Consider the following 15235-nt stretch of genomic DNA (forward strand, 5'->3'; position numbering starts at 1 on the left):
CCCTAATGACTCAATCAATTTATCGAGTAAAACGTCAAAATATTCATCTTTATATAATGCAAATAGTGATCCACCTTAACGATACATGAAAGTAATCAACCTTTAGCTTATTCCCAAATTTTAATTGCCTCTATATTGGTATCACTCGTGGTCCAATTCGTTGCATAATTACAATGACAAGCACTATCATACTTGTCCAAAAATAAATTCTAGAGTGTGACCAATAATTGAACTTTTTAGTAATATTAATATTAAGGTGCATGATTAATCATAAAGTGTTATTGGTGGCCACCACAACTTTTTGCTGATATAAACTGCAACCTCAATCCTTCCCATTCTTCTTTCTTCGATGTATTGTTTTCAATTTTGTTATCATCTCTATACACTTATCCGAAAGACAAATTATATACGATATGCTTCATGGAGTATTATTTTAGGGAAAGAATCATTCATGGCATATAACATCTTCCGATACATATTTGAAATACAATGTTATTTTGGGAAGTAGAAATGCACAATAGATTAATTAAGCTGAGGAACAACTTTATATCTAGCATTTGAATAAATTGGCCAATCTCTTGTCAAGAAAAGTATCCCTCCCCTCCCACTCACCAAAAAAGAAGCATACTTTAAGATTATTGGGTCTTTTCTGCTAAATATATGTGTATATTTTTACAATCGATTGTATATTTTAAGTTGGATATATGGTGATATGAAGTTTGGTAGTACTACTATTTAGATAGAAACAATATACGCTCACTCTATATAATATCTTCTATTACTTCACAAACCTAGGACTCATTTTGACAACCCTAACCTATCTATTTTCAATTCAATAATTTAAACACTTTAATTTATGCTAAATTTATTACTTAACTCACTGAATTCAAGAGATTCACGAAAGACGCAATCTATCCAAAATTGAAACTTCCAAACTTATAAAATCCAAAATAAAAATGGAGATTCAGTCAAAAAATAGAAAAGGAAATGTATGGAAAAACAAAATGTCAAAATCCAGATCTCAACAACTCATAGCAGAAAAGATGATATTTTATATGCATGGAGAGCGATAATCGTGGGGGTTCTGTGTGTTGTCTTGTCCATATAAATATATATGGATGTTGAATCTCAAAAGGAATCATAAACAACAGAAAAGGCTAAGCAGCAAGCCTCAATAATTTCTTTTTGTCTTCGAACCTTCAGAAATTCGACTGTATTATTCTCACTACTATATCATCTCATCGATATACGTAATACTATATGCATCAGATAAGAGTTACTTGTGTGAAAATTAATCAATTGCACTAAAAACAACCCCTCATGAAATTCAATTCTAGGTTGGCTTTAAATAATACTACTGTATATAAATTTAAATGCAAATATACTAGTATCACTGAATACTGTAAAAGATTTAATTTTGACACAATTTTCTCAAACTGCGGTTGCAAAGGCCTGTTTTAAACTTATTTTCCACTTTACATAATGGCTTAAAGTTTGCAGCTTAAGAATATATATATAGATATCTTTTTCAAAGAAGAACACTAATAATTTCTATAAAAAATGATAGTTTTCCTCTATAAAGTAATTTAACTAATATTCTATGCTCCAAACCAAACACTTTAACCCAAAGTGATTCTACACCGATTCCACAAAACATGATTCTGATTTAAACGCAATTCAACCAGGACCATTACTTTTTTTTCCAAAATCATAATCTTTAATTAAGTTTTCGACATTTTAACTATAAAAATAAAACTATAGCTCTAAATGAGAAGAGAAGACATATACTCAGAGAGAGAGAAAGTTAGAGATGTCGGGGAAGCTGCTGCTGTCAACGGCATGCATAAGAAATGAAAACGGGAGCTTGTCGGCACGGCCGCTGTATCCATCGATGCCGAGTTACCCTAAGAGCACGAGCTTCTCATCGGACGAAGAAAAATGCATGGAGGGTTTGGAGGCGAAGGCCCTCTTCTCCGTCACCGGAATGACATGTTCTGCCTGTGCTGCCTCAGTCGAGAAGGCCGTCAAGCGCCTCCCCGGGATCAAGGAAGCCGCCGTTGATGCCTTGAACCACCGTTCGCTTGTCGTGTTTTGCCCCGCTTTTGTCAATGTAAGTTTGTTTTATCACTCAGATTTGTTTTAACGCATGTGCACCTGCTAATTAAATTGCAATAGCCTTGTTATAACTATGTGTTGATTGAAAAGGATTAAATTAGTTTCGATCTTCGATCAAACTCTAATAACTTTTTTCTTTCTATGTCTACTAACATATTACTATGATGCTAATTGTTTTTTGTTTGGCCTTTTCGGTAATATATGAATATGTTTTTGTAATATGCTCTATATATATAGTTACTAAAGGAATTTTAATTGTGGTAGCATAATTTTTCTAGTAGCTGGATATCACTAGTGCTATGATTTGTTTGTTACTCCATAAGACAACATAATCATACACTTATGCCATACATAGAGTATAGATAAAAATATGAAGATAAGGTACAAATATACATTTGAATATTTTATGGCCAAACCCACTTACACGTATAAATAATTTGTTAGCTGAACACTTTATGTTGACACTCTCATATTTTTAGATTTTGTAAAGTAAATATGCACTGATTCTCTTAATTACATAAATAGGATATCGTAAATTAGAGTGCCAAATTATATTTTTTACTATTTTTCTTTAACTGATTTGTATTTTTTATTCTTCTAAAAAGTTTTGACACAAAGAATTCTAATTAAAATAGTGCTGTCCACAACGATATCTGGCGTCGTCAAGTTCACTTCAAAGTTATGGGTGCTTATCTTTGATAAAAAAAAATACTTTACTCTAGTATGTTTTGTTTTTTACATGAAACTAGATACTTTATTCGAATTAAATAGATTTTTTCCATGCAATACATTTTCCCTCATTTTAACTTATGCTAATAGGTTTTCAATTACCAGCCCATATAATAACATGCTTATAAATACTAGTACTAAAATTAATCAATGCGTATTACATTTCATAAATTATTATCATTTCGGGATATTGAAAACATTAACTAATGCTACTAAATAATAATAATAATAATAATAATAATAGTGATGATGATGATGATACAGTAAATAGCAAGAATATGGTGTGCGTGCGTTGCTTGGCAAGTGTAAGTTTTGTAGATTAGTTAAGAACGGAGATTCGAGACAAAAAATGTTTGATGGTGACAGAAAAACAAGATTTATTTATGAAATGCAGGAAGAAGAGATCCGTGAAGCAATAGAAGACGCAGGATTCCAAGCCACATTGATACGAGAAGATTCCAGAAACGGCAACCGCCATCTCATCTGTCGAATCCTCATAAACAACCTCAACTGCATCTCCTGCTCCATCACCCTCCAATACTACTTATCATCCCTACACGGCGTCGCACAAGCAACCCTCCCCCCTTCCACCCACCACCTCCAAGTCCACTACGACCCACGCCTTGTCGACTGCGCCCAGATCCTCCAAGTTGTCCACGACACCGGCTTCGAGGGCGTCCTCCTCACCACCGGCGAGGAGAGGTGTACTGTGCACCTCCACCTCGACGGCCTCCCTGATCATACACTCATCGGTAAGTCCCTCGGGGCTCTGCAAGGCGTCGAAGAGGTCACCTTCGACGCCGAGCTCAGCAAGCTCTCGATTTCCTACGAGCCCGATCTCGTAGGACCTCGAGACTTTATTAAAACGATTGAATCGTTTGAGGATGTGAAGGTGAGCATCTTCTCCGGAAAGGGAGGAAGAGAGGCTGATCGCGAAATTGAAATCAAAGCATACTACACATCTTTTCTATGGAGCTTATTCTTCACGCTTCCTGTGTTTCTCACTTCCATGGTGTTAATGTACGTCCCTGGCGTGAATCGCGTGTTGGAGGGTAAAATCGTAAATATGCTCACCGTGGGGACGGTTGTGCGGTGGGCTCTGACGACGCCGGTGCAGTTCATCATCGGCCGGCGGTTCTATGTCGGCGCGTACAAAGCTTTGAAGCGCGGGGCCGCGAATATGGATGTTTTGATCGCGTTGGGGACGAACGCTGCTTACTTTTATTCGGTTTATTCGGCGATCAGATCTGCGAGTTCGGATGATTTTGAATCAACGGATTTCTTCGAGACAAGCGCGATGCTGATCTCCTTCATTCTCTTGGGGAAGTATCTGGAGGTTGTGGCGAAGGGGAAGACGTCGGAGGCGATAGAGAAGCTGATGGATTTGTCGCCAGAGACGGCGACCCTGATGACAGCGGAGGGGGAGGAGGAGGAGATTGATAGTCGGTTGGTGCAGAAGAACGACGTGTTGAAGATCGTGCCTGGTGCTAAAGTGGCGTGTGATGGGGTAATTGTGTGGGGCCGGAGCCATGTGAGCGAGAGCATGATCACCGGAGAGTCGAGACCGGTGGCGAAGGGGAAGGGAGACGCAGTGATCGGAGGGACGCTGAATGCGAACGGAGTTCTTCACGTTAGAGCGACCAAGGTAGGATCGGAGAGTGCCCTAGCGCAGATTGTGCGGCTGGTTGAATCGGCGCAGTTAGCCAGAGCTCCAGTGCAGAAATTCGCGGATCTCATTTCCAAATTCTTCGTCCCCCTCGTATGTCGACACTAGCTGCGCTGAGCGTGTAAAATTAATTATGGTTAAGTGACATATTGATTTGAATGGTGCAGGTTATAGTTGCGTCGATAAGCACGTGGTTTGGTTGGTTTTGGGCTGGGAAGCTGAAGGGTTATCCTGAATCCTGGATTCCTGGCTCAATGGATGGGTTTGAGCTTGCGCTTGAGTTTGGGATATCGGTGATGGTGATAGCATGCCCATGCGCGCTTGGGTTGGCGACTCCAACTGCAGTCATGGTTGGTACTGGAGTTGGTGCTTCCCAAGGCGTTCTCATTAAAGGCGGGCATGCTTTGGAGAACACTCATAAGGTTCGGTTTGTTCCATGATATCCGTCCGTTGTTAATTGTCTCATTTAGAATTTTTAACTCCACTTTCGCAACAGGTAAACTGCATAGTCTTCGACAAGACAGGAACTCTCACAATCGGGGCGCCGGTCGTAGTCAATGCCAATCTCTTGAAAGACATCAACATTCAAGAATTTACTTCTCTTGCTGCTGCTGTCGAGGTATGTACGTATATTACTCCTTATATACTCCAGCGGGGTAGTATGTCATTTGTATTCTCAAATAAACATTCTTGAACGAGTGATTAGGTGAACAGTGAGCATCCATTAGCAAAGGCGATAGTCGAGTACGCTAAAAAGTGCTGGCAACAAGACAATGAAGAAGAAAGCAGCTGCCCCATATGGCCTGAAGCGTGCGACTTTGAGGCCATAACAGGGCAGGGCGTGAAGGCAGTGGTTCGAGGAAGACAAGTGTTGATCGGAAACAAGAGCTTGATGTTGGATCACAGCGTCGATATCACCACAGATGTTGAAGAGAAACTCAAGGAAGCAGAAGGATTGGCCCAAAGTGGGATTCTGATATCGTTTGACAGACAAGTGCATGGGATTCTTCTTGTGTCCGATCCATTGAAACCGGGGGCCCGAGAAGCCATCTCCATTCTCAAATCGATGAAGATTAGTAGTATAATTATGACAGGTGATAATTTGGGAACTGCGAATGCGATTGCAAAAGAGGTGGGAATTGATGTTGTTTTTGCACAAGCTAAACCTCAAGACAAAGCACAAAAGGTGAAGGAACTACAGGCTGCAGGCAATGTGGTGGCCATGGTGGGTGACGGAATAAACGACTCACCAGCACTGGTGGCAGCAGACGTGGGGGTGGCGATTGGTGCGGGCACAGATATTGCGATCGAGGCCGCGGATGTGGTGTTGATGAAGAGCAACCTCGAGGATGTTATAACTGCTATAGATCTTTCCAGGAAAACGTTTTGGAGAATTAGGCTTAATTATATATGGGCATTAGGGTACAACACTCTAGGGATTCCGCTTGCTGCAGGGGCGCTCTTCCCTTGGACTAGGTTCCGCCTGCCGCCGTGGCTGGCTGGCGCCGCTATGGCGGCCTCATCGGTTAGCGTGGTTTGCAGCTCTCTGTTGTTGAAGAACTATAAGAGGCCAAAGGTTCTTGATGCTCTAGCAATGCGACAAACACCTAATTTGTAACTCTATCTTAGATTCTACTGGTGTCTTATGTTGTAAATTAGTATTCGCAATGTTACGTTTTGACTCTCACATATTTTAAGAATTATGAAGAAAAGTAAGTGGAATTAGTTAATAAGGCATGTGTCCCACTTTTATAATCGAAGGTGTATGTGTGATGTGTCCCAAATTCATGTTGAGAAAACCGGGTAATTTTCTCTCAAATAGTGAAAAGAATCGATTCAGTAATTTTAGAGTTAACCCAACGGGGTCTACTTGATAAAATTACTTCTCCAAATAAATTCTTTGGAAAGACTGGCGAGGACACTGTCCCTCTTAAATACCAGATTCCTAACAGAATTTATCAGTCGGTGTATTTATCACAACATAAAAACACCCAGAAGAACCGTACAAAACACTACTACCAAACCCGCAAATAATATTGAATACAATATCCCAACAGAAAATAAACCCAGAAATAAATGCGAAACAAAATAAATAATAAAGAAAGAACACACCCGAAACTTTGATAACGGAGTTCGGCCAAATTGCCTACGTCTCCGAGCACCCTCTGCAGAGCCCGCTTCTATTTAGACGGAGAAGAGAATACAAATGTTTGAGGTACATTACAAATGAGGGAGGAGTGCTCCTTTTATAGGTAGCAACTCTCCCCCAACTATTCCTAACCCACCGATGTGGGATAAAAAATTTGTCAAATTTCAACAAATCTCCACCTTGACAAAATTTCAAATTCCACCGATGTGGGATAGAAATTTTGTCAAATTTCAACAAATCTCCACCTTGAAAAAATTTCAAATCCCACCAAACACAAATCTTTTCCACCCAAACAGACGACTCGCGGTGCTTTCATATTGGCGCAGTCAAGCGCCAGCTCCAAATCGCAGAATATTAACCAAGTCCAAACAATGTTCAAACGTGGCTCTCGTCACCACCTTGGTCAACATATCTGCAGGATTCTCCAAAGTTGGAACCTTTCTGATGACAATTTCCTCTTCTTCGAGAATTTCCCGCATAAAATGATAGCGAACATCAATGTGCTTCGTCCTTGCATGAAAGATCTGATTCTTTGCTAAATGAATAGCACTCTTGCTGTCAGAATATACTTCAAGTTGTTTCTGACCAACACCCAATTCTTTCAGCAACCCATGAAGCCAAATCGCCTCCTTCACAGCTTCAGTAATGGCCATGTACTTTGCCTCTGTCGTAGACAAAGCTACCGTTGACTGCAAGGTAGACTTCCAACTAACTGGCGCACTCGCTAAAGTGAACAAATAGCCAGTAGTAGATCTTCGCTTATCCAAATCACCAGCATAGTCGGAATCACAATATCCAACTGCAAAATGACCAAGTGATTTATCCTGCTCAAACAACAAACCAATATCTACAGTATCTTTGATATATCGCAGAATCCATTTCACAGCTTGCCAATGACCTTTTCCTGGATCATGCATGTATCTGCTCACAATACCAACGATCTGTGAAATGTCTGGTCTTGTACACACCATTGCATACATCAAGCTTCCAACTGCGTTAGCGTAGGGAACTTTCGCCATATATTCTCGCTCATCTTCCGTTTTGGAGATAATTGAGAACTAAGTTTCAAATGAGGAGCAAGTGGGGTACTTACAGATTTTGAATCATCATTTACACCAAAACGCTGTAGTACTTTGATCAAATACTGTTTCTGTGTCAGCCAAAGCTTGCCTCCCTTTCTATCCTTTATAATCTCCATACCGAGAATCTTCTTGGCTTCCCCCAAATCCTTCATCTCGAACTCTTTACTCAACTGAGCCTTCAATCTGTCAATTTCAACTTGGCTCTTTGATGCTATCAGCATATCATCAACGTATAAGAGTAGGTAGATGTAGGAACCATCTTGAAGTCTGTGCAAATACACACAGTGGTCGTATTTGCTTCTTGTGTACATCTAATCCTTCATAAATTTGTCAAACCGTTTGTACCACTGTCTTGAAGACTGTTTCAATCCATACAACGATTTGTACAATTTGCAAACCCAATTTTCTTTACCAGCAACCTTGAATCCCTCCGGTTGGGTCATATAGATTTCCTCATTCAGATCACCGTGTAAAAACGCGGTATTTACATCAAGTTGAGCTAGCTCCAAATTCAACTGCGCTACCAAAGCCAACAAAATTCTAATTGAGGAATGTTTAACAACAGGAGAAAATACCCCATCGTAATCAATTCCCTCCTTCTTGGCGTAGCCTTTAGCTACCAATCTTGCTTTGTAACGAACATCATCTTTGTCAGGAAATCACTCTTTCTTTGCAAAAACCCATTTACATCCAATTGTCTTCCTGCCTTTCGGCAATGGTATCAGCTTCCACGTCTTGTTCTTGTGAAGAGATCGCATCTCTTCTTCCAAAGCACCTTTCCAACCATCGCTTTCTGAACTTTCAATAGCTTTCGAAAAGATGCATGGAACATCATCAACAACTGGAAGCGCATATGCTACCATATCCGCAAATCGAGCAGGTTTCTTATTTTCCCGCCTCGTTTGCCTGACTGCAATTGACTCTGATTGCTGCGAAGGTTCTTGGGGTGGAACCTCTTCATCATCTGACTCTGCTTCTTCCGTAGGAGAGTCATTTGTGGTGTTCGTAGTTGGGATCACAACTGCTTCTTCGAACTCCACCTGCTTCGGTGTATACTCCTCGTGCTGCGAAGTATCACTACTATTTGGATTTACCTTATTGAATATGGAAGATTCATCAAAGGTAACATCCTTACTTACAATCGTCTTCTTAGACTCCAAACACCATAACCGATATCCTTTAACACCAGCATTGAAACCCATAAACAAAGCCTTCTTTGCGCGTGGATCCAATTTCAACTCAATCACATGATAATATGCAATAAAACCAAAAATACGCAAAGAATCATAATCAGTTGCAGGTTTACCGGACCATACCTCTAAAGGAGTCTTGCCATCAATGGCAGAACATGGCAAACGATTGACAATGTGTTGAGCGTATGTGATGGCCTCAGCCCAAAATTTCCTATCTAGCCCAGCATTAGACATCATACAACGAACTTTCTCCACTAGTGTTCGATTCATACGCTCTGACACTCCATTCTGTTGTGGTGTATTTCTCACTGTGAAGTGCCGAACTATGCCACACTCCCGGCATATATCTTGGAAAGGATCACTCTTGTATTCTCCACCGTTGTCAGATCGGAGAACCTTGATCTTCTTCCCCATCTGATTTTCAACTTGAGCTTTCCATTTCAGAAAAATCGCAAGGACTTCATTTTTGCTCTTCAACAAAGGTGACAAAATAGTGTCTACCTCCAAGTGACGGAGTCTTGACAGGTCCCCACACATCTGAGTGCGCGTAATCCAGAATTCCCTTCGTATTATGGATTGCAGTGACAAATTTCACTCTTCGCTGTTTTCCCAGAACACAATGCTCACAAAACTATAATTTGCAAGACTTCGTACCTTTCAATAATCCTTGCTTGGCGAGAATTTGCAATGATCTCTCACCAGCATGTCCCAATCGGGAAAAATTCTTTTTTTGAGAAAGCATGTTAATTGAATTCCATTTTAATGAAGAGTTGTAGTTGTCTTCCGACTCAGGGAGTGACGCACAACGGTTGTGCGTCGTTAATAGAAAGACGCATAAGCATTATGCGTCGTTATTTAGTGACGCATAAGCATTGTGCGTCTTTATTTAGCGACGCATAACGGTTGTGCGTCTTTCGTTAGCGACACATAATGCTTATGCGTCTTTCATTAGCGACGCATAACGCTTATGCGTCGTCCGTCGGGTTTTAAAACAGGCAGAAGGCAAAAGCATCTCAGACGCAAACAGAGAAGAAGCACCGACGCGGAACCAGCGACGAACTACAACAATTTCCGACGATTCCCAGCAATTTCCGGTGAATTTCCACCATTTTGCAACCATATTCCGGTAATTATTCTTCAATTTTGCTAAATACATTCTTTATTGCTTAATTTGTGTAGGTTATCCGTAATTTAGCCAAATTAGGGTTTATGATGCAATTGACGGATTTTTGGTCGATTTTGGTTGTTTTGTTGCCTATAATTAGGGATTATGATGAAATTAGGGATTATGATGAAAATGATGGAATTTTTGGTCGATTTTCCGTAATTTGTGTATTTCATATGCATATAATTTAGCAAAATTAGGGTTTATAATGATATTGATGGATTTGTTGGTCGATTTTGCATAATTTGTGTATTTCATATGCATATAATTAAATGGGTAGAAGCAATTGATTAAGTTTTTGTAATCGCGACCCTTTTGTTGCCTAATTTGAATCTTGATGGAGTCTCCAAATTGGAATATAGCTTGTCATTGTCAATTGAAGTTGCAATTTAGTTAGATTTGAGTGTTTATGAAAAATTGAATCTTGGGTGAATGTTTTGAAGTATATGGCATCTGCAAGTTCCGAACAACAGTTATGTTATGGACCCGAGGATCCATCATTACTATTTCATCAAAACGACCACATTTCAGCCTCATTGTTGGCGAATGGCACAACAAATGTGTTGAGAGTTCGTAGGACGGAGAGTAAGGTTTGGGCATTGCCAATACATGAAAATGTGATGTATTGGCTTGATGCATGGGGGTTCAGAGGCGTGGTTAAATGTGGAAGGCCGATGAGGATGGACAATGAGCTTATAACTGCCTTGATCGAGAGCTGGAGGCCTGAGACACATTGTTTCCACCTTCCAGTTGGTGAAGTTACCGTAACCTTACAGGCAAAGCCTGTGGGGTTTGAGAGCAGACGGTCGTGTTTTCACTGGCCGTGACTACCCTGTTGGATATGAAGATTGGCCAGCAAGTGTAGAGATGTGTTGGGATGGATACCTGACGCAGAGACAGAAATGAAACACGGTGGTTTGTTGATGACATCTCTGATCCACCAAGCGACGATGTCGTTGGGTGATGGGCTGCATGCTTATGCATACATCCAAAGAGCACGTATACATGCTCTGATCTTGTTAGGGGGACTTATTTTACCGGACACCACAGGGTGCAAGGTCCCCTTTATGTGGTTAAATGTCTTTGACGATCCGGAAGAAGTGGCTAATATCAGTTGGGGTAGTGCTGCTTTAGCATATCTGTATCATTATTTGTGCGAGGCTTCTGTAGGCAGGCAGAGAAGAGATGTGGGTGGACCTATGGTACTCTTGCAGCTGTGGGCGTGGGAAAGAATGCCTACATTGAGGCCAGCCTTCTTGATATCGCCTATGCACACGCCGTATACCCCGTGTGGAACCAAGTAATATATTTTTTACATTAACTCACTTAATTATGTATTTTTTGGTAACTTTTGACATTAAAATTATGTGTAGGTGGCACGGAGTTACTGAAATAGGAAATGCTCCCCGACATTCAGTAGCTCATTATCGTGATCAATATATTTTTTTCATATTGCAGGCCCAAATGCCCAGAAAACATAGTTGAACACCATTGTACGCATCTGAATCAACACCTCGTTATGCTTCCACTCAACAATTGTGCCCATATTCTGTGACTGGAGTTCAAACATGTAGCTTGGCAACTGCCTAAATGATTCATCTCATCCACCGTATACAAACTCTATAGCCTTTCTCTTTGCATACCATGCCTTCTTATAACTGACTAACACACCAAATCTGTCTTGAACATCAGCTATTATTAAGAAGACCTTGAAATCGGCACATTGTCGCACATGATGTCTAATCAACAGAGCTATCATTGGGGATGAAAAGTTAGCATGATCTCTATTAGCACGATGGCCAACACAAGTATGTCGATCCTTCCGCTTCCTAACTTACCACATATCATGCGACCTTTGTGTAACTGAAACCTCCCACTTACATTCCCTCGGCTTTTCAGCGTCGGTGGTGCTGATGATGCCTGCCCCTATTACTGTCGTTCATGCTGAAAATTTGCATACAGCATGCCACCTTCTTAATTTGCTCTCAACAACCTTAAACTGTTTTTCATTCCACAAACTCCACATAGTTATAGCAGTCTTCACGTGTAGCTTGGAATCAAATTTTGTTCCCAACACAATCCGATGCAGCTCATTCTCATTCCAATACAAAAGGCTGTGTTCATTACCACCAACATCATCCGATACTCCGGACGGATGACTTGGTAATTCACGAAAGAATCTAAACCACTAGGATTGTATTCCGGAAGTGGTTGTTCACCTTGCATAACAGGTTTACATGGTACTATCTCATCATCAGAACTACCATCAACATCATTAGCACCATCACCATCACTGAGATCGGGGTCTGGCTCTGTCTCAGATAGTGGCCTTGGCTCATCAAGATCATCTGCAACATCTACCTCATCATTCAAACCAACACCAACATCAGCAACATCTACAACTTCTACAACATCTCTCTGCTCATTCATACTACGATCAAAGCTCATTTGTTCCACCCTCGCAGATGATCCAATACCACAGTCAAAACTCATTTGTTCAAACCTCGCAGATGATCCAATACCGTAATCAACAACTGGTGGGATTTCTGCACTCCTTAGCGGTGAATACTCAACAAATAATTCAATACAACCACTTGAATTTTGAGCATTGTTTAACATAAACATTACACTTTCATCATCGCAAATCACAGAACATGTATAACTCATACCGGAAGCAAAGACTATACATTGTCTCCATAATAATTCAATTGTGTGTTGGTCCATATCTATTCTCATCGCATCACAGATCATTGCTACCAATTCAGAATAGGAAACACATGAATTTAATATGATGGAGCTCCTCGCACGAGGTGGTTCATAACCAATACCCATATGTGGTAGTTGAACTACTCTACCACCCCAATACAAACTCACAAATACTTGCATGATTTCTGCATCAAAAACATTTAAAACAACGACAATTATAGACATTTTTCCTACAAGCCCTAATTTTATAAATTGGGTAAAACTAACAAATGAAAGCAAAATAAACATGAATAATGATGAATGTAGCTAAATTGATGAACAAATTACCGGATCTTATGGAGTAATCGTCGGAAATCGCCTGAAGTCGCCGGAAATCGCCGAGAGAGGAATTGAAAGGGTGTTCTGTGCGCTGCGTCTGGCTTCTGAGGGTTAAAAGCCGACTGAACGATACATAAGGGTTGTGCGTCATTATGGTACGACGCATAACCATTATGCGTCTTTGAACGATGCATAACCCTTGTGCGTCATTAAAGAAAGACGCATAAGGGTTGTGCGTTTCATTAATAACGACGCACAACCATTATGCGTCACTCCCTCATTTAGAATGATTCTATTCTCCTTCATTAAATTGGAATTCCATTACTCGCCTAGCACAAAAGAAGAAAGATCTCTCCCAATCGCAAATGCCAAAGCTTCGTCGCCTCTGCATCCTTCTTGTTACTCGAAGTTGCAGTTGCTACTGTCCCAACAACTGTACTACCTTGATAGTAATACAAATTGTTCTTCCCACGCCTTTCAACATCACCAATGCTCCTGAAGTTGCTTTAAGAATTCCATCTCGCATCATTACGACTAGGCCTTTAGATTCTAAGGCCCCCAATGAGATGAAATTCTTCTTCAACTGGGGCACGTACTGCACATCCTTCAAAATTCTGGTGGATCCATCCTGATTCCGTAGCTTGATTGAGCATATCCCGGATGTCTTACATGGACTGTCGTTTCCCATGTAAACAAGTCCGCCATTGAGTTCTTCAAAATCAAAGAACCACTCCTTGATGGGCACATATGATAGGTGCAACCTGAATCCAATATCCACTCGTCTGGATGCGATGTTGAAGTTGAAACCGTCAAAGAACAATCTGACTCCGCATCATTTTTTGCATTCAGCAACATTTGCATTTTGCGAAGCCTTTTCTTTCTTATTCAACTTTGGGCAGTCTTTCTTCCAATGTCCTTTCTCATAACAGAAAGCACACTCATCTTTGGCCACTCGCCTTTTCGATTTGAACCTTCCTCTTCTCTCCTTTGATCGGCCTTGTTGACGACCTCTTGCCACTAATGCTTCATCTGTAACTGCTTTGCCTTTCATTTTATCTGCCTTTCGCAATTCATGACTATACAAAGCAGAACATACAATATCTAAAGACACATTCTCTTTACCGTGGAGTAATGTGGTCTCCAGATGTTCAAACTCATCAGGTAGAGACGACAACAACATCAATGTCAGATCCTCATCCTCAAATTTCACATCTAAATTTAGCAGGTCTGCTACTAATTGGTTAAACAAAGTAATGTGTTTATTCATAGTGGTACCTGGTCGGTATTCAAATCGGAACAACCTTTTCTTCATAAGGAGCTTATTCTGACCACTCTTCTTCAGAAATTTGTCCTCCAGTGTCTTCCACAATCTATGTGCAAAAGTCTCATTCTTGACAGCATACTTCTGCTCCCTGGACAGACACGACCGAATTGTTCCACAAGCTAACCGATTTATGGTACTCCAATCTTTATCATCTACTATATCTTTTGGTTTCTTTTCTTCAATGGCAATGTCAAGACCCTGCTGGAAAAGAGAGTCTAGAACCTCCCCCTGCCACATACCAAAATGGCCAGTACCGTCAAATATCTCCACTGTCAATTTCATATTTGACAGCGGAAACCTCGACCACAATGACGAAGAACTAGCCTTGTTTTCTTGATCATTACCCGCCATTACAGACTCAAAATAAAGTATTCAATATTACAAACAAACAGAACCAAGGACGAACCTTGGCTCTGATACCACTTGTTGAGAAAACCGGGTAATTTTCTCTCAAATAGTGAAATGAACCGATTCAGTAATTTCAAAGTTAACCCAACGGGGTCTACTCGATAAAATCACTTCTCCAAATAAATTCTTTGGAAAGACTGGCGAGGACACTGTCCCTCTTAAATACCAGATTCCTAACAGAATTTATCAGTCGGTGTATTTATCACAACATAAAAACACCCAAAAGAACCGTACAAAACACTACTACCAAACCCGCAAATAATATTGAATACAATATCCCAACAGAAAATAAACCCAGAAATAAATGCGAAACAAAATAAATAATAAAGAAAGAACACACCCGAAACTTTGATAATGGAGTTCGGCCAAATTTCCTACGT

At 40.5% G+C, this 15235-nt stretch overlaps 1 protein-coding gene across 1 annotated transcript; it reads left to right on the top strand.

Moving 5' to 3' along the window:
- The first annotated feature begins 1629 nt into the window (after positions 1-1629).
- LOC121784968 (probable copper-transporting ATPase HMA5) lies at positions 1630-6243 on the top strand. The gene is made up of 5 exons (XM_042183260.1): positions 1630-2110; positions 3239-4603; positions 4678-4932; positions 5007-5129; positions 5217-6243. The coding sequence occupies exons 1-5, from the start codon at positions 1811-1813 to the stop codon at positions 6126-6128; spliced, it is 2955 nt and encodes a 984-aa protein (XP_042039194.1). The 5' UTR covers positions 1630-1810; the 3' UTR covers positions 6129-6243.
- Positions 6244-15235: the final 8992 nt, after the last annotated feature.

This window comes from Salvia splendens, chromosome 21, assembly GCF_004379255.2.
Source record: "Salvia splendens isolate huo1 chromosome 21, SspV2, whole genome shotgun sequence".
In the NCBI taxonomy this organism is placed as follows: Eukaryota; Viridiplantae; Streptophyta; class Magnoliopsida; order Lamiales; family Lamiaceae; genus Salvia; species Salvia splendens.